Source organism: Ammospiza nelsoni, chromosome 18 (assembly GCF_027579445.1).
Source record: "Ammospiza nelsoni isolate bAmmNel1 chromosome 18, bAmmNel1.pri, whole genome shotgun sequence".
Classification (NCBI taxonomy): Eukaryota; Metazoa; Chordata; class Aves; order Passeriformes; family Passerellidae; genus Ammospiza; species Ammospiza nelsoni.
The window spans coordinates 9884006-9907881 of NC_080650.1; the positions used below are offsets into that span (position 1 = coordinate 9884006).

A 23876-nucleotide genomic window follows, 5' to 3' on the forward strand; every position below is an offset into this window, starting at 1 on the left:
GGTTTTCCCTGTGAAGGGCCATTTTTCACTGCTGTCCCTGGAAATGCTGCTCCCAGCCCGGTGGACGCGGGGTGGGGGAGGCGGCACACAACTAACTCTTCCGGCACACACCCCTTTCCCTACTACAAAGGCATCCACAGCAATCACATTTGCAATAGTACAAATCTTGATGGATTCATCCCATCCCCCTCCCCTTTGTAAGCCCACAGCCCACTGTAAACCCTCTCTCCCTTATCGCAGCCCAGCAATCCTTCCAAAGGATCAGGCTGCAAAATGCAGACACGGTACATTGCTTGAAATAAATGAATGAATGAAATTAAAAAAAAAAAAAAAAAACAACAAAAAACACCAGGCAGCAGCTCAGGGCGGGCAGCAGCGATCTTATTGTTCCCAAACCCATCTGCATCTGCATCTCCACGGCGTTCCAGCAGCTCTCACACCCCTCACACACTCTTTATGCACATGCAGATAAATATATTAACAAAAGGGACAGGTGGGAAATGGAGGGGTGGGGTGGGAAATGAAAATGATATTAACTTCACCCAGGAAGGTGGGCTATCTCACCCTGGAAATGCACCGAGAAATTAAACATATTTCACATTTAAATCTCACACACACACATAGAGGTAAAATCTCTTTCAGTGCAATATCCAGTTGCTATGCCAACAGCACCAACAGCATGGAGGGATGGCAGCGAGGGGCTGGGGAGCGGGGTGGGGTGGGGTGGGGTGGGATGGGGGCTCTTACCAAAGATGCTGATTTGATTGTGGCAAAGCGCTCTCGGTTCCGGTAGTGGAGGGCCTGATTCTGCACTGACTGGGTAGGCCGCACCTCAGGCCTGCGATCCCTGTGGCCCACCTCATCCCTTATAAATACATGATCCTGCAGAAATGGATAAAAACAAGGAGAAAGTCCGGCTGTGCTCTTCCCGCGGCGGCTGCCTCTCTCTCACCCCTCTGTCTGCACAAGCGCGGCTGTAGGAGAGGCATAGTTCAGCTCTCTGCTTAGCCCCGGCAGCTCCCACCGTACAAAATGAATAAGCAACACATTGCAGCTCGGCTCGGCGCGTCAGCTGATCAGGATGCCTCTGAATCCCTGGATCGGGCTGCCTTTTTTTTTTTTTTTTTTTTTTTTTAATCTCCTTCTTTCTTTTTTTTTTTTTTAAACCTCCAGTATTACATATGTGCCAGAAAGAAACGAGGCGGGAGCGGGAAGCGGAGCAGGGCGATCCGAGTCCTCGGGAAGGTCGGGTTCAAGCACTGCGAGCCAGCGATCCCGGTGAAAACGTGATTCCCATGTCTAGGCACGGAGATCCTGTTCCCTTTTAACACCACAGCAACATCCTGCCTCATTCCCTTTGCCCAGCGCCGTGCCCTCGATAGGGTTTCTTTGTCCCTCGTTTGCTATCTGCTGGTGGGGACGAGCATCCTGGCTAAATCCACGGCAGGCTAGAGAGCACCAGGAAAGCCTCCGTGACCACTCAGGGATCCTGCTTTCCAGTCATGATCCTGCACAGTTCTAGCACTTTCTCTCCACAGCCCACAAAGGATTTTTTTTTTTTTTTTTTCTTTTTAAAGCAACAGCTCCCAGGTTTTAGCAGGAATGGTTCCCGGTGCAGCTTCCCCTCAACTCCCTGGCAAGGCTCTGCCAGGAGAGGCTGTGCCCTTCCCAAACGGCACAGGCAAATTTGGGAGTGGAACAAAGCTCCAGGAGAAACCCTCCTCAGAAATGCCAGCAAAAAAACCACACCACCACAATTGTCCCAGTGGGAATGGTGAGTGCCAACAGTCAGCACACCTGCAGGCTGCACCCTGGGCATGGAGCAGCCTCTGGACACCCGGCACACCCCGCTCCTGCCCGGCCACACTGGCACCCACCAGTGTCATGACTCCCACCCTCAACCTCCAGCTCCTAAATCCTCTCAGGAAGACTGAGATTCTTCCTGAATTAAATCGAGTTTCCAGTTCTTTGGGGTGCAAAATAAATGCTGCCACTGCCTAGAAAGCCCTGGCAGGGAAGAGCTGCCTCCATGAGCAGGAGCATCTTGGCCACCCTGCCATGGCCCAGCAGACACCAGGAAGGTGAGAGAGCCCCACAGGGAGAATCCATGGAATGGTGTCTCCATCAGGACACTGCTGTCATCCCCATGCTCCTTTCCCACCCCACAGACACCTGGTTTTCCCCTCTGCTGGCCTCCATTTCCAGCTGCTTCTCACCCACACACACTCAGCCCTTTTCAATAGGATTCTGGAAATGAGTTCAAGCAAAAGCCAATTGGGTGCAGAAATGCTGATATTAAGAGCTGAACACCACATTGATTAGAAATGTTTTTACCCCAAAACCTTTCCTTATCCTTCCTTTTGGGCACTCCCAGTCCATGCTTACCTTTCCCTTTGCTTGGTGCCCAAGGCCAGCACAGAGCCAAGCCTGCACCAGCTCCTCCACACACACACAAGGACACAGAATGAGCCAAAACAGCTAAAAAGGACAGTCCCCCACATAGATATGGAGAGTCACAAAATTTGCAGTTTCATTTTACATTGGACATCCTTATACTGGGCATTTGTGGCACTGTCTGACAGTAAAGGCAGTGAGACAACAAGAGAAATCACTGGAAATTGGGCTGATCTCAGATTTCCAACTTGTGCACGCTGGTGTGATGGGCAGAGCACTTGGACTTGCCCACATTCCTGAGACAGGCACATGTGAGGCTCTGGAACAGCCATCCCCAGAAGATCCTGATTAAACATTTACAGTCCAACAGCATCTCTCAGCTTACTCAGCCTCACCAGAGGGATCCCAAATCCTGCAGTGAAGATCTGCCCCAAACTCACCCACCTGAACCACTGAGGAAACAACAGGAGCCACCAGTGCTGTGCTCCAGCCATGAAATGAAGCTGGGACAGGACAAATGTCACCCCTGGTCACACACAGAGCCTGCAGCAGCACCTGGGAGTGCACAGAGCCTGCTAAGCAATACCCCAATCCCTGCACCATCCTCCTTCTCTCCGTTATGTTGGCATGGCAAATATCCAGAGAAGCTGCAAATCACTGAAAAAAAAACCCCCAACTTTTTAAATGGGCATTCAGACTTTCCAGAATGCTCCAAAACATCACCTACAATAACAAGTTTAAGTTGTAATTGCTTTTTCTACTGGAAAATGAATCTGTGATTTACTTTTTGTTATCTAAGAGGTGGATTTTTAGAGGGCAGAGTGTCACCCTGGCCTTGTTTTATGGGATCTCTGGTTACCTCAGTGCACATGAGAAGCTCAGAGCAGAATTAAATTGCCCTTTAGGAATGTGAATTATCCACATTCTGCACTTCAAACTCAGCTGGGCAAGGAATGGGAAAATTCCTTTGCAACTGAGCAAGCCAAAGGACCAATTTCAAGGGGACAAAAAACTCAGCTGGTAAAAGAAATAAATCTATGAGCAGCCACATCTCCATCAGCCTTTCTCAGATGAGGTGACTGATGGCAAAGACAAATATCTCCCTACAAAACTAGAAAAATGGAATTTTGATACTTTTATTTTAAAACTAAATTCTTCTTCTCCCAAAAACTTGATGAGAGACACTGCAGTTGCAACTGTTGGCACAGATAAAGAAATTTTGTTTCCAACTTTTAGCTTCAGATGTGTGGGAAACAAAGACACAAAATTGTACCTCAGCTCATGGCACCCAATATATAAAATCTGACTGAAGGCATCCCAGAAACTCACCAAGTTTGGGTCAGAGTACCTCTCACCCCATATCTACATTTCAAACCCTGGTTTGTTTTTAAGGAATGTATTTGTATTTATTTTTAGTAATGTATCTTCTATATACATTTCATTTCCCACCTGTTTTCTGTGGGTTTTTTTGCAATATTTACCTTAAGGATGCAACTTCAGGATGCTCAGCTCACAACTCATTAAAATCCTTTTGTTCAGGGCCAACAATACAGAATCTTCAACTTCCTACTCAAGGAATAATTTGTTCTTCTGACTGTATCATCCACATAAACAGTCTTTAGGTTGATCCAAACAAAGGGGAGATTTGGCTGGGACATTGCCTGGACAAAACCATTGTCAGATATTAAACTGAATTATGTGAGAGGAGCTGGTGGTGCTTCCAGTGGTGGTCCCAGCTGGATCTGAACGGCTGCTCCAGGTGAACTTTCTGAGCCCTCACAATGAGTTTGTGTCAAACCATGAGCTCAAAATCCAACAGAGAGTGGATTTTGCTCCCAGTCCCATCCCAGTTCTACCACACACTGGCTTTTCATCCTTCTCCTCACTGAAAAAAGGCCTTTACCATCCAAATTCTGCCCAGGCCAAAGCTGGGACACCTCCACCTTCTCCTCAGGAGCAACATTCCATTTCCCACTGGGGTTTTTTGCTATGCACACCAAATAAAATCTCCAGAAACACAGGAGGAGTCATTAACTGCTGCCAGTCTCCTACACAAACAGGAAAGGCAATTTCCAAGCCACACTAAGGACTTCCATGGAATTGCAGCAAACCCCTTTGTGCTTTCTAGGAATTTAAAGAGCAAGGAAAACAACCATGTGGCACCATTTGTCTTAATACACTGCTTTAAGTGCCTTGATAATCAACAGGGAGGTTTAAGCTCTCTCCATCACAAAATTCCCCAGAAATGCTGAAATTAATTGGAGCAGCAACAGGAGATGTGCACAGGTTAATTTACAGGATCTGGAAGTCACTCAAGTTGCAGCAGTTATTGTAAATGTACTTCATTATTGCAGACATTGGGTTAGAATTTGTGATGATCAACTACAAAGATCCTTTTTCCATCTTTCTGTTATAAACCAGATCTTAATCACAAGTTTTCCCTGACATTTGACTGGCCAAGTTTCAGAAAGCACTGATGATTTTAAGATTGAAGCAAGAAACAGCAGCAGCTGAGCACTGCAGTTGAAAAAAACCAATATTGTACTGGCTTTTTTGTTTAGATTAAAAGATTACAACATCTTATTATTATAGTTTGGCAGAAATAAAATAACAATAAATTCATTGAGGACAATGAAATAATATTTCTGGGAAGCCACCTGTGTCCACACTGCTGAACAAAACAGGCGACAAAACATCTCTGATGCACCAGCTGATGCCTATACTCACTTTATTCTCTTACTCTGGGAGCCAAAAATCTTTATCCTCATTTTTAAGATGAATTAACTGATATTTATCTGATTATAAAATCTGGGTTATGTGTCTTTGAAGCACAGTATACTTGGAGTTTTACTCCCTGCCCCATTTTGCCATTTTTTGGGGCTCTCAGGTACAATTGGGTTTGTATCAGAGCTGTCACTTACTCTTCAGCTCTCAACCTGTGCAGCTGAAAACTCCTGTAGGGAGATGGATGTGACAATGTGTATCCACAGGCAAGATGCCCCTTGCATGGAGTAGCAGAGTTATATAATGTATTCAGAAGAGAGTTCTAACACTGGACACACTGAGATGTACATGGAGGAGCTCACCAACCTGCAGAAGGGCAAGGAAAACTTCCTCATCCAAGCCAGACATCTGAATTTCCTGAAAAGAATATGCTGGTGATTCAGGTGTCCTCCTGAGGGAGCAGGGTTTGATCCCAAGGATGGGCTCCCTGCCTCAGTAGCTCACTGACTGCCATTTTTTTCTTCCCAGGACTTCAGGACACAGCTATAAACTAAATAACACAAAAAGCTCCAGATTCAATTATGGCTTGTTATTAATTTCAATATTTTGGTGATTTTTCTTCCAGCTTAACAGGTGTGAGTCACTTCTGTTTTAAGTACAAGTTTAAAAACCATGGAGCTCTGCTGTGCTGTGGTTGTTTTCCACAGAGGATTCGTCCCAAGTGCAGCAAACCCCAAAGCACCTTGGCTGCCATCAACTAGCATAGCCAGTGACAATTAACCAGATCAGAACACGTCACTCCACTTACCCTGTGACCACAAAACATTTTTGGAAGTTACAGCCAACTAGCAGCTGTTAAAAAAAAGAAAGAGAATGAGTTGTTTACAAGTGCTCTCAGCCCATCAGCCTCTCCCCTAAGCCTCTGCCTCAGGGTGGGTCACAGGACAGATGCTGGGGTGCTCCTCAGGTGCCCGAGGCTGCTCCCAGCCAAGCAGCGCCCAGGGATGATCCAAACAAAGGGGGGCATTTGGCTGGGACGTTGCCAGGACAAAATCATTCTCAAATATTAAACAGAATTATCTGACAGGAGCTCCTGGTTTCCTGCAGGCCAGCCCAGCCTGGCTCTCCACACCAGGAGAGCACTGGGAATCTCACACACCACACACTCCTCCTGCCTATGTTTTACCTGCATGTGGCATTCTGGGGCTGTGGCCCAAAACACCAGAAGGGCTCTGATTTTTTAGAGCTCTGAGCCACAGAAAATATCAACACTCCAAGCCATTTTGCCTTCTTGGACCCTTTCCACAATCTGGAGGTTGTTCATCAGCACAGTTGTGGAATAACACAATTTTATACAACACTTTTGACTTCACCCATGTACCCATGTCAAAACCACCTCATATGTGACCCTGTACCCACAAAATGCTGCTTATGTTCATCAGTATTTTCTTTTTAGCCTTTAAAGGCTAATTAAATGATTAGAGCTTAAATTCAATTTCAACTCCAGGCTCTTCCCATTGTGCTTGTGAGGGGCTCCAGAGTGATACACAAAAGTCAGCTTCATCCCAGTTTCCAGAAATGCAATTAATTAAAGCACAAAGATAAACTGAAATCTTGGCAGAACAAGGAACTTTACCTTGAAAATAAAGTGGGATGCATGTGGATATACATGTCCAGCTCCAATTTTAGTCTCTTCACATGTATTAATACACACGTGAAACAGTTTTCCATTTAAAATTGCATTACCCAAAGTAATAAAGAATAAAAAAATAGTGTACTAAATTAAAACAATATATTTGCAGACTGGAATATGTCCTGGAATATACAGAGTCCAAGTCTGCTTAATGAATTACATATAGCAGAAGGGAACATTTTCCAGTGGAGAAGGAATCTACTCCAAGGATCAGCAGTTTTAGCCAATCATTAACTGTTCTGTGAAGACCATCAGAGCACACCTGGGCTTTCTGCTCCAAAATTACCCTAAAACACCTGTGTTAAGTGATCTAGAGGGGATTTCTTTTATAATACTTGAGTTACAAGTGTGCAAGACATTTTGGGTTTTTTCAAACCAGATTAAAACTTGCATGTGGTGTCCTCTTTGTGCATCCTACACATAAGTCTAGGAGGACTGAATTTACAGTATCAGAAATGCTGTATTTATACTTTACAAGTGTCATACAACCATTATAAAACATAATATTAGTCTTAAAACAAGCAGGAACTCCACTCCTTTCATAAATGCCATTTGTGTCTGGTGGGAGCAGCTCATGTTTTGATTTTATCAAATATAACAACTCTGAGCAGTGATTATAACCTATGAATTCTGTGTAAATCAGTCCCTCAAACTTCCATTTTAATGCACAAGTAAATATGGCTACTTAATAATGTGAAATTAAAGTTAACACACATTTTGAAAGCCTACACAAAATAAGAAAGAACTCCAATCACAACCACCCAGAACATCCATCAGCGGTGCTGCTCTTCATTCAGGACAGTTCCACGGGCTGGCATTTGGTACATAACACCTTAATTTCACCTTTCTGAATAAACAATCTTCTCTAAAGATGCTGCCAAGTGTCTTTAGGAAAGAGGCAAACCCCTAAAACCTTTGCAACTTCTCTGCCAGTATCTTTAAATATGTAAGACCGTGTTTTGTTGAAGACAAAATGTTTCAATAGTTCTTAATACTCAACATCACAAACCCTGCACTTCAGGAGGAAAAACTGCTTACAAATATTTAGTTAGTTACAACCAAGCCTTACTGTAACCTTACAAACAAGAAACTCATACTTTTCATGCTGCTGCAATGTTTTAGCTCCTCTGGCAAAAAGCACATGTACACTTTGAAGTTCCTTGCAAACGAAACCAACACAACCAACCTACATTTTGCTGCCCACTAGCAAGTGACACTGCCAAGGCCAAGCCAAAACTATTTTAGTCAGACAAACAGTGGAGATGAGATGCTGGCTCACAGCTAGACAACCTCATCTCAAGATCCAGCCCTAGGAAAAGGAAAGGCATCAGATCACAGCATGCAGCAAAGCAGCAGGAAAGCATCGAGTGGGACTCGACTCCAAACGTACCTGGTGGGAAGGGTCCAAAGCTCTGCACACTTCCACTCCTCACCAGGGAAATCCAAGTGCAGGCAGGTTTGAAACACACACTGGGCCTGGCAGAGGGTTAGCCTGGCTGCCAGGACCAACACAGAGCACAGCACAGGCATTCCCAAGGACGTCCCAAGCAGAGGAAGAGGTGCACATGCAGGGCTGGGCATGCGGGGAGCCTGGGTGACCCTGCCTAGGCACTGACAGCTCCTTGAGTAGCAACCTCTTTTCATGGGCAGAGGTTCTTTAGATGATTTAAAGACAAAAACCCCACAGAAGTTGACTCTGGCAAGGCCAGCAGCAGCTCCTGCTCTCAGCACAGAGCAGCAGGGCACACGTACCTTCTTGTGAACAACGGAGGACGTGGAATTAATGGTGCTCTCGTCACTATGCATCATGACCAGCTCAGGGCTGCTCTCATCCAGGACCTCCTGCATGCTGCTCACACTGCTGCTCTGGCTGCCTGTGCTCACAGACATGCTGGGGATGGAATGGTTGCTGCCCAGACTGTCCATCTTCCTACTCAGGTTTGATCCATGCTCACTGTCCTATAAAACAAGGGGCATCAGTTACAGATCCTGCAGGACATCACCTGCCCAGCACGTGCCTGCAACGCCCAGAGTTTGTTTTAAAGGTGACTCTGCAGGCTTCAAGGGTCTTTGGGCATTATTTTGCCAACTGCACATCTCAAAGGGCTGTTTGGGTTCTGGAATGCTCCATACAGGCAGGCAGCTCCCGCCTTTTCCCCTGCAATCTGATCACATCAGGTTTCAAGCCATTTTTTTTCCATGTATCCTTAAGTCTGGGCATGGTTCTTGGCTTGATAGGAGACATCCAGGAATACTGGATGGCTGGTGGAAAGAGCCTCATAATTAAGAGAAATTATCCAAGTTTGAATTAAAACAATGCTTCAAGTCAGGATCTGCTATAACACATTTCCTGAATCAGAAAATATGTAAGACAAGGAATCCATATATTATTTTGTATGTTCTACATGGTGTAGAGGTTTTAACCTCCCAAGCAGTCAGCAATTCCATTTTATCAAGCTAAAAACCCCTTGAACCTTGTGTTTTCAGCCAAGATAAAGGTGAGTGAAGAATCTTAGCAGCTGACTCAGATGAGCCTGCATTATTACAGGGGTAAAAACTTGGATATACATAAACAAAGATTCCTCATGTAAGAGGTATTTATGATTCTACAGCCAAATATCAGGAGTTAGCAGCCTTTTTTCTTCTTCCATACCCATAGGAGTACAGTAATGCCAGAGTATGCACTTAGTCTGGACTGATTGAGAGAATTGATGGAGTCCTTTATAATTAACTAGTGGCACCAAAAAGGCTCGTAAGGAGCTCACAGTGAGGACAGAACTCTGAACATCCTTCAGCTCCTGGGGTGAAGCAGCCTTGACTCACTAAAATGAGCAGCCTGCTGCTGCATCCAGTTTGCCCTGGCCTCTGAAGGGAGCTTGGGGAGAATTCCATTACAAATCAATTAACAGGGAACTCATTCTGTTGGAGACCGACAGAAAGATAAAATTGAGACTTGACAGATTTGCCTTTGATTGTGTGATTATTTTTTAAGCAATCAGCAGATCATTCAGAGCCTGTGTGAGAGCACTTAAAATCCAGAATAATACTATTTTACAGAGAACACAGGGGAATGAAAATATTTTCAGGATGCTTATGTAGAGTTGCAGAAGAAATCACATAATGAAGGATCTGAGGCTGTGTCATTAATGAATGTTTCTGCAGGAAGGACAGAGATGAGATTGCATGTGCAACCTGGCTTCCTAACTTCAACTTTCACCTTCTTGGGAGGGTTCTGAGGAAAGTATTAGTAATATTTTGCATGTTAAGTATTTTTAAGGCTCATCTTCCACCTTAGAAAGCCCAAGGTAGAAGGAGGAAGTGCCTGGTGGCATTTCCAGTGGGGCAGGTTGTGTCCCCAGCTCAGCAGCACGTGCTGGGTCTGCCCTCCCTGCCCAGTTAGTGACACACACACACACATGAGCAGTGACACCTCCTGTGCTGGGACAGGGCTCAGGGGTCAGTGCAGAGCATGCTGTGCACATGCAGAGTGTCAGCTGCATCCCTGCCCTCCCTGCAGCTCTTCTCCCTGCTCTCCTCAGGAGTGGGGACAGGAGGAACAGAGACAAACCTCGGAGCCAAACACCACCAGTGTTTCCTGTGAGCTGCAAGTGCTCAACAGCCAAGTGGGAAACCATTCCCTGCTCTGCTGACAGCTTGGCACTTGTGGGGAGAGAAACTGGGAGGTTTCAGTGCACAAATCTGACAATCCCCCAGTCCCAGCTAAGCTCCAGGTCTGGAAGCTGGAGGGGACCTCCAATCACAGCAGCTGCTGCTCTTGCTCCTTTGGGGCATCCTCACAAAGTGTCAGTCCCCTCCTCCTGCAGCTCCCACATGCCCATTTCTTCAATCAGTTTAGCTTTCAACGAGCATTTGACACCCCCAAACCTCACCCCCAAGGCCCTGAAGATCCTCTGAGCTTGGGCACCTTGCTGTGTGTTATTGCCTCACTCCACTGGAGCAAAGGAGCACAGACATCCATTTGTCTCAGTGTTTTTCACTGAGAAGCAGGCATGGATTTATTTATGCATTATGCCTGCACCAAGTGACATTAACTTCCATCTAAGCTCATCAATTGAAAAATGACTGGTTTCCTTCTCTCAGCCACAGTTAGGGTCAATTATCATACACTGATTAAGTGGCTTGTTTATTACAAGATTTAAACTGAAGCTGCATTTTAGGTCTTTAACCTTTTTCTTCCTTAACATTAAAGAATTTTAAAAAAATAAGTCCTACTAATTCAGTGATTTGCTTTTCAGCTCATGAGAGGCCAATTACTTTACAGTAAAGTTATGGTAATTGAAAAAATATTAACATTAATGGAGTTGTTTTGACTGTGCAGATGAGAAAGAAAAGCTTGGGCTGTCAAAGACCCTCCTCCACACAGGCTGGGAGCCACTTCTCACAGAGAACCTCCCTCAGAATGAGTTTCTTCCCTAAGGCTTCCAGAAGAATGGGCAGCACTGGAAAAAATCCAAAGTTCCACATGTACAGTAATTGGCATCTTTAACACTGAGCAAGGACTTTCACTCATTATCCTCTCCTGCCTCTCTGCTGATCCAGATGAGATTCCAAAAACATTCCTCACCTAGGCTGTGCTTGTTCTAAGGACAGGAACAGCTCCCTGGCCCTGCAATGACTGGTAACAGTGAACGGGGAGCCAAACCCTTCCCAGTACCTCCTCCTCCTCCTGGGACTCGTTCAGGGGGCCATTCCGGGTCTCCTGGAAGAGGATTTTCTTCATTTTCCGGTACTGCAGGTTGTCCAGCTCCCTCACTGCATCCTTGGTCCTCTGGATCAGGTCGAGGAGCACCCTGGGCGGCCGCTCCCGGCGGACAAAATCGTGCTGGGGAAAAGGAGACACAACTGGGATCACCCCTGGGTTCAACTGGGACCAGGGGAGGATTTGTTAAAGGAGACACAACTGGGGTCACCCCTGGGTTCAACTGGGACCAGGGGAGGATTTGTTAAAGGAGACACAACTGGGGTCACCCCTGGGTTCAACTGGGACCAGGGGAGGATTTGTTAAAGGAGACAGAAATCTCACTGGGGTCACCTCTGGGGTTCAGCTGGGACAGTGGGGACTCGTTAAAGGAGACAGAAATCTCACTGCAGACTCTGGGGTTAAACCAGGGAGAGTGGGGGACTTGTTAAAGGAGACAGAACATTTCACTGCAGATTCTGGGGTTCAACTGGAACCATGGTGGGATTTGTTAAAGGAGACAGAACACCTCAGTGCAGACTCTGGGTTAAACCAGGGACAGTGGGGGACTGCAGAACATCTCACTGCAGACTCTGGGGTTCAACTGGGATCAAGGGGGACTTATTAAATGAGACAGAACCCCTCACTGCAGACTCTGGGGTCAAACAGGGGCCATGGGGGATTTGTAAAAGGAAACAGAACATCTCACTGGGGTTCAACTGGGACAGTGGGGACTTGTTAAAGGAGACAGAACATTTCACTGCAGACTTTGGGGTTCAACTGGGCAGTGGGGGACTTGTTAAAGAAGACAGAAATCTCACTGGGGTGAGCTCTGGAGTTCAACTGGGACAGTGGGGACTTGTTAAAGGAGACAGAACCCCTCAGTGCAGACTCTGGGGTTAAACCAGGGACAGTGGGGGACTGCAGAACCCCTCACTGCAGACTCTGGGGTTCAACTGGGACCATGGAGGACTTTTCAGATCCCTGAAGTGACACTTCCCATTCTTGCAATTTATCTGTTCATATTCAAGAACTGGTAGTAGCCTTTCTGAAAGGCTCCACACACACTGAGCTCGTGGTGGGGTCAGGTTTTCTGAGCTCTCCAGGCTGCACAGATGATTTGTCCCTTCCTGAACAAGTTCACTCAAAACACACAAGGTGACACTTCAAACCTTGGAGGCACAGGAATGAACAAAATGCATCCAGAAGAAACAATAATCAACCTGCAAAGATTTATACTGCATCCATCTATTCCAATTCACACATAAAACTTCCAAACATTCCAATTCACACACAAAGTTTATTTATACCTAAAACTTTTGCAGCCAGAGTTGGAATCAAATCAGGCTCTTGACAACTCCTGCACAGGTTTTAAGTGCAGAATTAATAAATTCCTTAATGGCATTTAGGAACATGGTTAAAGCCTCTTCTCTGCTTTATCAGATACATTCTCCTGAACTGTACAGCTGGCAGTGGATATAAAAGTCTCCAGCTCTCCCATTTAACCTTGGCTAAAGCAGACAACCTGAGTGAACACTTGCCAATGCTTTTATGGGATCCCTAGAGCTGGGTGTGCTGCTTCCCAAGAGGGATGGCTTTAGGGCACAACCATCCTCTGCATGATTGTAGAAAAACAGAAAAACTGTGAAAACTGAAAAATTGGCAAAGGGACAAAAATGGGTGAAAAAAGAGTTGTTCTCTGCTGCACATTGCAAATCCACAAGGGGCTTTTGTTGGAGCCTCAACAGCTGGACCCACCTGCAAGGAAATCCTCAGGAGGGGCAGCTCTGCCTGCTCAGCCTCCCAGCCCCCTGGGGGCTCACTCAGCAGTGAACTCATCCCCTGCAGCACATGCAGCCCCAGCCACCCTAAAACAGGAGCCTTCAACAAGAGGGCTGAAAGGATGAGCTAATCATCTTTTAATGATTTGTAAATAAACAAGGAAAGCATCATGCCACAAGCTGATTTCTCGTTTTTAATTGAATTCCAACTGCTGTGCATTTGAGTTTTGCTACTGGGGACAGCCAGTCATTTCAGTACCCAATTTTGCTTGTAGTGATGGTGTTTATTTTTGAATCAGAGCTAAAAGTTCTTAACATCATTTCACACAGAAACAAAATGAATCATTTCTGCTCCTCAATGCAGATAACCACCATTTATTTCTCTGTGAACAGTAACAATCTGCAGCTTATTTATGATGAGCAAAAAAAGGAACCCATTTTTATCTCATTGTAGATCATTTTTAGAAAGCAGCAAAGCATTTGGAACCATGATCTTGAACCTGAATCCATTCTATGTGTGCACTCAAATATTAAAATGTGACCATGTGAAAAGCGTAGGGCAGACATAAATATAAATAAAATATAAATATAAAATATGGAACAGACAGGATTTCACACTCAGATCTCAGCTCTAATTGTTTGTAGAGACTCCAACCTAAGGAACTCCTGAAATGACATCCTTAAATGAACTCAGCCTGTTCCTAGAGAGCAGCAAGGCTGCCAATCCCCAGGAATGAATCATTCCAAAACTCACAACATAAACCTATTAGCTGGTCAGGGTGCCACAAGCAGAACCAGGGAACAAAACACTGATTATTTACCACAGCACAAATGTACCACAGGAAATAAAAAAATACACCAGGTGCCAAAGGGAGCACAAACAGCTCCTTCATCATTTACCTGGAGAGGTCATTGGCAGCCAGAGGGAGAGCAGGGCTAATAATCAACTTTAAGAAAGGTAATACTTAAAAGAAAAGCCTGATGGCAAAGGGGCTGGACAGGATTTCACATCCCCCTACCTTCTAATGGAAGGCTGCTCCTGAATTTCCCAAAAGCAAAGCTCTTGGAGCTGTAAACAATTCCTCTATTTTCCAGGTAAACTGAACCCAAATGACTTAAACTGGAACTGATTCATGATTCCCTGACAAAGCCTTGGCAAACTCTGCACACATCACTCCGGGTTCCCCTCCTACAGGCTCTTGGCAATTAGGGACCTGTAAAAACTCCTTCCAAAGTGATCCAGTTATTTCCAAAATGAGTTTAATTAATTGGGTTCAGTACAGAAACCATTAAAAGGATTTAAACAACTTTTGGTCTGGTGGTTTGATTAGGGGAGGAAGTCAGCCTTGGCCTATCCCCTCAATGCTATTTTTAACTGCTAAGGGTGATGCATGAATGGAGGGAAAAAGAAAACAAAAAAAAAAACCCAACCAAAGAGTGGATTTTTGTAAGGGCAAATATTTGTTCACCATCTATACAATTATTTTGGTAGACAAAGAGATTTTCCCCAAGATTTCTGGAAAAGATTTGATAAATTACCCGTAACAAATCTGTTGATGATGGCCTTTCCTGAGGTATTTTCTGTAAGCAGTAATCAACAAATCCCCTAAAGGAGTCTGACCTGCAAAAATCAAAAAATAAAATAAAATAAAATCTTAAAAATATAAATTAAAAAAGAAGCTCAGGATCTGGAATATATTCAAACTTATCAGTGTAAAGCAAAAGAAAAACATTGACTGATTTGTTCTTAAGTTCTAAGGCAGAAAAAGTAATTGGGACTTTCCAAATTCCAAGCTGATCTCCTCAATTCTTTCCCAATTAAAGGCTGTTGAAACAAAATGGATACATATCTATCTCCAAGTACAAACTGAAAACCAAGTGAGAGCTACGTGTACCAGTCACCATTTCTGATTTTACTTCAACTGCTTACAAACAGAGGACAGTGGAATTATTGGGAACTCCAGAAATGCACTCACTGATCTCTGGGAGTCACAGAGGGAACCCTGCCTCAATGCTCAGCTCAACACTTGAGGCTTTATTTGAGGTTTTATCCCAGCTGGAAAGAAGGAAACTGCTTTTTGTGGACTCAAAAGGAGCACAAAAGGCACCTTGGTGACTCCTAGAGAGCAAACAGGGCACTGTAAACAAGGGCTTGCAATGCAGAACACTGATGTGGGGCTGTGTTTATCCACAGCTGCCTCTGCTCTGCACTGCAAATCCTGCACAGAACATGGGGATCACATGCAGGCAGCAGAGCAAGCTCCTGGGACCCTGAAAAATGGGCAAAACAGAGAGGATGCAAGAAGGAAACTGGAGTGGGCTTGACACAATGATCAGCAATGAACCAGTTGTGCTGCTCAAATGGCCAGCAGAGGAATGGGGGAACTCCACACCTCAGCAGGAGCTTTTGTTTCAATCCTTCTGCAGATTCTGCCAAGCATCACCCAACAGCAACACTCCAATCCTGGGAACTGGGAACCCATAGAATAACCAAATGTTCTTGTATCCAAGCCTGGAGCAAGGGAGCATTCACTGGCCACAGAGCTCTGAGGGTTTCTGGAGTCCTCCACTGACAAAAATATCCAATTACCTCCACATTCTCCTCCCTTTCTCCACATTTCAGCTGCACAGCAATGCTAACAACCCTTCTGCCAAGAGATCTTTGGGAGCTGGAAACTTTGCTGATGCTCAGCCATGGCTGGTTTAACACATCTGAGAGTATTTTAATTCCTACAGCAGCTACACCCCAGAATTAACACCTGCACACTTTTAGATTGTAGAACAGCCAGAGGGACAGAAGGTCAGAACTGAGCTAGCATACACAAGATTTGAGAACACACACAAATCACTGCACTGCAGCCAACATGTTCATTGTCAGGCCTGACCTGTGCAGTGTCACAGGGCATTTTCAGGGAAATAAACAAAAAAAATCAGCTGTTAATGGTTCTCTTACCATTCATTTGATTGTAACCTAGGGGAATCGTTCTGGGCTATGTGATATAAGGCACTCATCGCATTCATGTTGAAAAGTGGAGGCTTCCTTTCAGCTGGAAAGAGAAAAGAACAGAAAGGTGTGATAAAGCTGTCTGGAAAGAAAGGAGAAATGTATAGAAGTATGAGCAGAGTATCACTGCTAAACCAATACCCAGTGCTGTTGTCATCACACTTAGGCCAATTATTTTAATATTCCAAGTTAGACCAGGACACCCACTCAAGGAAAGCTGCTGTTCACTTGGAGAGAGATGACAAAATCCAAAGAGAGCAGGATACAAACTGTAAGAACTTGCAGTAAATCTTACTTTAACTGCAACATCTCACACCTGATCTGCTGTGGCAAAATCAGCTGAAACTGAGTAAAACTAATCTCAGGCACAGTTCAGGGCCAGGACACGCTGTGTCAGTCCCCACAGATGTTGGATGCACTGCTGGAACATGTGGATTAGAGGGAAAAGTGGCTGCCTGCCTCATTTGTCACTGCAAGGGGGACAGGTTACCCCATTCACTGGCCAGATGTGCCATGAACTCCCCCTCACTGAAATCCTCCCCATCCTTGCACCCTGGCCTCTCAGGAGGGCAGAACTCACAGTTCTGGGGGAGCCTGGTTCTCCCCAGGGTCAGTGGTGCCAGATTTCTCAGTTCTTTCAGGCCAGAGCCTTTGCCATGCAGGCAAAGCACCACATCTGCTTTTCCTGAATCACTACTCACTTCAGCTACACCAGGAATTAAGGCATCAGCATTCAAAGAAAGCCTCAAAGCATTCAAAGGGCTGCTCAACAAGAGATCTCCTCCCACTGCTGCCTGAGTTCGTGCTCACACAGGGAACCATGCAAAGTTTGAAGTTTAAAAAAGTTTAATGCTTCTCAAAAGGGTATTTTTAAGGAAAGCAAATCCATCATCTTTGGAGTTCCTGAGTAAAAAGCTCCACAGAAATGTTGGTACCAAGACTACAGAGGGTGCAGAGCCTCTCCTGCTGCTGTGATTTGCTCCTTGGGAGTCTGTGGCACACCTGAGCTCCACACAAACAAAAATCATTGGCCATGCACAACAACAGAAGCCTAAAACTTCTAATTCTGGCATTCTTTATGTCAAAACACAGACTGTGTCAGCATGCTGGCACATGAAATACAGCCATGTTAGTTCTGGTTATCTACACCATCTCAATTCTGGAGACAGCACTTCTGCACATCCCTCTCTTTGTTATCAGCATATTTCTGCTGATTAAACATTCACCAATGACATTGTCAGCGAACTCACCCACACAATGAGTTATTGGTGTACTGCTGTTAAATAGAATCTGTATCAAGACTGATTTTTGAAAATAATCTACTCAGCACATGCAGTGTCAATACCCAAACCTGAAACACACACTTAGAGTCTGCTCTGTGTACCTGCCACCACATCCACCTCTGCTCCAGGCTCTGTGGATGTGCATCTTTTGCCCTCTGAAGTGCAAACCCTTTTCTTCTCTTCCCATAAAGAACCTGTCCACGATGATTCATGGCTCAAACTTTTCAGCTGAGACTGAAGACTTTTGTTTCAGAGAGCAGGGAAGTAAGAAGAATTGCAAATTAAATGTAGTTCCCTTCTGACACACAATCCTTAGGACACCAGGTCTCTTGGCACAACAGCTGGGACAGCTTTCACTGAGTGCAGCTTGGAAAACACAGGTGACATACCATGGTTTGCTCTCACTCAAGAGCAAAGTGCTCTGGCTCTCCAGGGAATAACTGAGCACACCAGACTGACATGAAAGCACAGAGCATCAGTGATTTGCCAGCAGAAAAAGATTGAACTCAACTATCAGGGCGCTCCAAGTCATTTTAAAGAGGAAAACTGATGAGGAATAAGGATCTTCCCTTTTTGCAGGGGTTCCTAACACACTGCAGAGTGAATCACCCACCTCAGCTGTGTGTTGACTCACCTAACTCGATGCATGTGATCCCCAGAGACCAAACATCCACCTTGCCATCGTACTGCCCCTCGTCCATTGCCAGGATCACCTCTGGTGCCATCCTGCAAGCACAGAGCAAAGGCTGAGTCAGGGACACACAGGGACACTCCAGGGACACCACCTGAGGTGGCTCCAGCCCCTTGAGCAGAGGCAGAGGCCAGCAGAGACAGCAGGGCGATGAGGAGGAGTGTGCTGGAATAGAACAGGCACTGACCACAGCAGCAGCTTGTCACAGGAGGGGGGAGAAGCAAAAGAGAAAGGGTGAGAGAAAAAAGAGGAATGGGGGAAAAGTGAAAGAGGAAAGAGGGGAGAAAAGAAGGGGGAGAAAAAAAAAAGGGGAAAGGGGAAAAAAAAGAGGAAGTGGGGGAGAAAGCAAAAGAGGAAAGGGGGAGAGGAAAGAAGAGGGAAGAGGGGGAGAAAAGAAAGGGGAAAGGGGGAGAGAAGAGAAGCAGCAAAGGGGAGGAAAAAAGAGGAAAGGGGAGAAAAAGCAAAAAGGAAAGGGGGAGGGGAAAGAAGGGGAACGGGGGAAGAAAAAAACAGGAAGGAGGGGAAAGTGAAAGAGGAAAGAGGAGAGAAAAGAACAGGAAAGGGAGGAGAAAAAAAGGGGGAAGAGGAGAAAAAAAGAGGTGGGGGGAAAGCAAAAGAGGAAAGGGGGGGAAAAAGAAGGGGAAAGGGGGAGAGAAAAAAAGGGGGAAAGGGGGAGGGAGAGAAAATAAGGGGAAAGGGGGGGAGGAAAAAAGGGGGAAAGGGGGAAAAAGCGAAAGAGGAAAGGGAGAGAGGAAAGAAGGAGGAAAAAACGAAAGGAAGGGGGAGAAGTGAAAGAGCAGAGAAAAGAACAGGAAAGAGGAGAAAAAAGAAGGGGGACAAAGCAAAAGAGGAAAGAGGGAGAGAAAAGAAAGGGGAAAGAGGGAGAGAAAAGAAAGGGGAAAGAGGGAGGGAGAAAAAGGGGGGAAATGGAGGAGGAAAAAAGGGGAAAAGGGGGGTAGTTCCAAAGGCATTGCAGCTGCAGGCTGACAGCAAGGGCTGGGAGAGCCCCAGAGGCACCCCGTGCACCCTCCCCCACGCTGCCCCTTGGCACACCAGGAGCATTTCAGCAGGAAAATGCAGCCTGTGGGGGCAGCCATGAATGGAACAGGGAAACTGGGAACAGTGGTGGTCCAGGATAAAGGGATGAAGTGGGGACAGAGAAGCAGCAGGCCCAGCCTGCAAAAATTCAGCCTCTTAAATTGTGTTCTTCCAAAAAAAAAAAAGGCTTCCTGCCAAACGGCCTCATTCCAAGGCTGGGCCATGGTGACCTCCCAGCACTGCCTGGGGCCTCTGCCACAGAATCAGTGGAGCATGGAGCTGTGCTGGTCCTCAGTGCTGGGAATGCCAAGGAACTCGGGCGACCCCTCAGCAATTCCTTCAGAACAGGATTGAAGTAGCTGTGTGACTTCCAGTCAGAATAACAGGATCCCCTTTCTCCATGAATGCCCCAGTCCCATCACCTGGGACAAGTGTGAGGCATTTTTAATCCCCTTTTTCCATGAATGCCCCAGTCCCATCACCTGGGACAAGTGTGAGGTATTTTTAAGCCAATGGCACTGCAAGAGTGGAGCCATTTCCAAGCACTGCACGGCCCAAATCTCTCCTTATGGCCCCTGAGCAAGGACAGACTTCCTGAAGATCTGGACCCAGGGATGTCAGGAAAACTGCTTGGCCATTTTATTCAGGTATTGTTATTGAACTGTGAAGCACTGGAAAGGGAAGAGAGCAGATCTATAAAGGACTGAAGCCCTGCAGGCTTCACTCACCAGTAAGGCGTTCCCACAAAAGAGTTGGCAGGGGACACTATAGATGCAGACCCAAAATCAGCAAGTTTCACTTGACCTGGTTCTGTTAGAAGAATATTTCCAGCTTTAATATCCCTTTAAGAGAGAAAAAAAAAAAAGAGGAAAAAGAAGTAATTCAGCATGATGCAAACTCTGGTGAGATGCCTTTGTCTGCAATTTGTAATGCTGGGACAGAGACACAGAGAGGAATTCACTGAGCGTGTAACCTCTGTTCCCCCATTCCCTGGCAGCACTGCTTCAAAAGTATTATTATGGAATATTTCACCCACAAGTGCTGCATCCCAACACTTCTGCTGCAAGACAAGTGCTGAAGTCTTGTGTGTGCAAGAATGAACACCTCAAAGTAAAAGAGAGACAGCACAGGCTGTCCCCTTCACTGTCACCTCCCCTGTCACCCTTCCTGTACAACAGCCAAAGGGATGGAGCACCTCTCCCTCAAGGAAAGGCTGAGAGAAATGGAATTATTCAGCCTGGAAAACAGAAGGCTTCAGGGTGACCTAATTGTGGCCTTTCAGCACCCCAGAAAGATGGAGAAGGATTTATTCCCTATTACAAGGGATGGAGGGACAGGACACAAGGAATGGCTTCCTATTGACAGAGAGCAGGGTTAGGTGGGGAATTATGAAGGAATCCTTTCCTATAAGGGTGATGAGGCCCTGGCACAGGGTGCCCAGAGAAGCTGTGGCTGCTCCTGGATCCCTGGCAGTGTCCAAGGCCAGGCTGGACAGGGCTTGGAGCCACCAGGGATAGTGGAAGGTGTCCCTGCCCATGGATGGAGTGGCACTGGATGAACTTTAAAGTCACTTCCAAACCAAACCATGCTGTAATTCTATACCACGGCTCAACAGCCACATCAGGTATCAGCAACATATCTGCCAGCCTTGAATTAAATAATAACTTAATTATTATTTATATTAAATTAAATAATTTAATTATAATGTTAAAATAATTTTATACTACTTCAATAATAATTAACCATAATTTAATAATAATTTTAATTGCAATTAAATAATAAAAATGCCTGAAATTAAATAATAAAAAAATCCAATAATTCCCTCCTTTTCCACGCGCGATCAGCCGCGCGGGGCTGCAGTGCCGCCGCCTCGCCACCAGGTGGCGCCCCCGCGCCAGGTCCCCGTGCGGGGCCGGACCCGCGGGACCCAACCCCAAAATCGGGTCCTCAACCCCAAAATCGGGTCCCCAAGCCCAAAATCGCGTCCCCAACCCCAAAATCCGGTCCCCAAAGCCTAAATTCTGCCCCTTCTGCCCTGTCCTCGCCGTTGCCCCTGGCAGAGGCAGCTGTCGCTGGGGCTGCGGCAGCAGCACGGCGCTGCTCCCCGCCCAGGCAGGGCGCGCCCTCCCGCCTGTCCCCTTCTGTCGCAGCAGCCACAGAGCAGGGATGTGTCGCTGCTGCTCATTTCTGGCTGAGCAGATTGAGCTCCCCAGCTCAGCAGGGAAAAGCTGGAATTCCCTTTGTACCCTTTGGAGGAAATCCAGGTCACAGAAGCACAGCATAGCTGGGGCTGGAAGGGACCTCTGGAGATGACCCAGTGGAACCCCCCAGGAGCAGTGACACAGGAACGTGGCCAGGTGGGGTTGGAATGTCCCCAGAGAGGGAAAATCCACATCCTCCATGAGCAGCTGCTCCAGGGCTCTGCCACCTTCCATGGAAAAGTTCTTGGATTTCTCCTCAGGTAGTTTTATCCTTGACTTACACTTCTATCACCTAATTGCGACTCCATCACACTTCTGTGGCCTCCCTCCTACCAAAAACCAGGCTGTGCAAAACCAATACAATTTTACTTATTCACATGAAAATATGAAAAAATATCTAGTCTTAGAAATAGTCTAGCTCAGTGAACTCCTATTTATTTGGCACATTTAGGGTGATATTCTCCTATCAGTGTTCAGTGCAACATTCCTGGGCAGCCTTTGTTACCAGGGTCTGCACAGAACAATTGCCAGCAAGGCAGAGAAAATGTTGGTAGAATAACTTTTTCCAAAGTTGTTAGAATAAGTTTCTAAGCAGCTTTGAGACTCCAGGGAGCAGCAGAGGGAAGGGCAGCAGCAGCTGCAGCCTCACCTGTGGATCCTACAGTGGGAGTGCAGGTAGGCCAGCCCCTGCAAGGCACCGTGGGTGATGGCAGCAATCTCCACTTCCTGGAGTGGCTTCTTGTGAACTACAGAGGGAAAAAAAAGCAAGAAAATAAAACAAAACAGAAGAAAATAAATGGGATATTTTTCTGAGAAAGTGTTTTTTAAAGAAAGGAATACCACCAATCTGCTACAAAGAGAAATTAGGGAAGAATTCTTCCCTGTGAGGGAAGAACGCAGACTGTGACCCTGTGATCTTGGCCCCCAAGGAACACTAATTTTTGTAAACTTTGGCTTTGATTCCCTATTTTGACTCAGATTCCCCTCTTTCTCTTTCTGTTCCAGTGTTGAGGTGACAGCAACCTCCTGTTCTAAAACCCATCTGTAATTATTCCTGCACACAGCAAGGCAAGGACAAGGGTGATCTCTGCAGGATTTTATTATGGATATTCCATAACCAGGCAGCCTAAAAAGGCACAGATTACAGGAACATACCTGCACACTTTTATACCTTCATTTGACAAAATTAAAATGTGCATGCCAACTATCTGTAGCACTGGGAAAGACTCAAATTGCTCCTAGAGAATGGAGCAGGACAGACAGAGCATCTGCAAAACTCCACTCCCATCAAACTCAGGTGGGGGGCACTGGCAAAAAGAAAATCCAAGATATATCAAACTTACCTTCTAGTAAATCAGAAGCTGATCCTAAACAGTACTCCATAACCAACTGCAAAAAAAGAGAACATCGTGCCTTCAGGTATCTCTGGAAGCATTTTGAAATTAGGAAACATCTTTACATTCCAAATTTAAATTGCATGGTGGCTTTAACGCCCCGATTAAGGGGGGAAAAAAAGTAGTAAGTTTTGTTAGCTTTCCATCAGAAGATGCAAAATTTGACTTTATTTTAGTGCTGTTCAAAGCTATTTCAGAGCCTGTGCTGAGGGTTTGAGTGCTGCAATGTCCATTTGCTCCACAAGCCCTCACTCACCCATGCTGTGTGCTCCTTCAGGTAACAGCCCTTGTACTCGATGGTGTTGGGGTGCTTCAGCTGCTGCAGAAACTTGACTTCTTTTATGATATCCTGCCATTTCTAATGAAAAAAGCAGAGCAAAAAGTATAAATACATTTGTCTTTTCAATCCTCTTCATCCTTTCATTCACCACACACTGTAGGTCAGTCTGAAAAGCGACCATAAAATGATTTTACAATATGAAGATGGAAAGTCAGCGTTGCAAAAGCACAGCTGTAAATCAGTTGTCTGGGTCTCTCCTGCACTGGGATCCCCCCAAGATATATTTAACAGCTTGAGGATTGCCAAAATAATTTTCTTCCTCATTTTAACTGCAATACATTTCACTTAAATGCTGCTGCTTTGCTAACTGAAGTGTTCAGTGGCCTCAAAGTTAGTAAGAAACTACAGAGAGTAGCAGTGAGCTGCTCACCTTCTGTAACACAGCACAGAACCACTGACATTTGGGAGAAAAAGCAAGGAAAAATGAGTTTAAACCAGCCCTGTTTGCTCTTAACAAACAAACACACCCTGCACATCCACACAGCAGTCCAAAGGATCAGCGGGTCCAAGCTCCATACAAAATAAGAGGAACCATTAACACAAAAACTGAAATGAGACTGAGATTAGCAGCTCTTTGCAATTTGATAGATTCTCAAAAATTTAAGAGAGATGTGCTCTTAACACACTTCTTAAT

At 45.6% G+C, this 23876-nt stretch overlaps 1 protein-coding gene across 3 annotated transcripts in view; it reads right to left on the reverse strand.

Moving 5' to 3' along the window:
• TAOK3 (TAO kinase 3) overlaps positions 1 to 23876 on the reverse strand; it is a 78659-nt gene that overhangs the window by 16980 nt on the left and 37803 nt on the right. For all 3 annotated transcript variants that reach the window (XM_059485352.1, XM_059485351.1, XM_059485353.1), the window contains exons 5-14: positions 23159 to 23260; positions 22852 to 22897; positions 22158 to 22254; positions 20036 to 20149; positions 18213 to 18304; positions 16245 to 16338; positions 14831 to 14912; positions 11487 to 11654; positions 8564 to 8770; positions 748 to 882 (exon numbers count right to left, since the gene is read on the reverse strand). In XM_059485352.1, the coding sequence (XP_059341335.1) occupies positions 748 to 882; positions 8564 to 8770; positions 11487 to 11654; positions 14831 to 14912; positions 16245 to 16338; positions 18213 to 18304; positions 20036 to 20149; positions 22158 to 22254; positions 22852 to 22897; positions 23159 to 23260 (1137 nt within the window). The remainder of the gene's footprint in view (positions 1 to 747; positions 883 to 8563; positions 8771 to 11486; positions 11655 to 14830; positions 14913 to 16244; positions 16339 to 18212; positions 18305 to 20035; positions 20150 to 22157; positions 22255 to 22851; positions 22898 to 23158; positions 23261 to 23876) is intronic.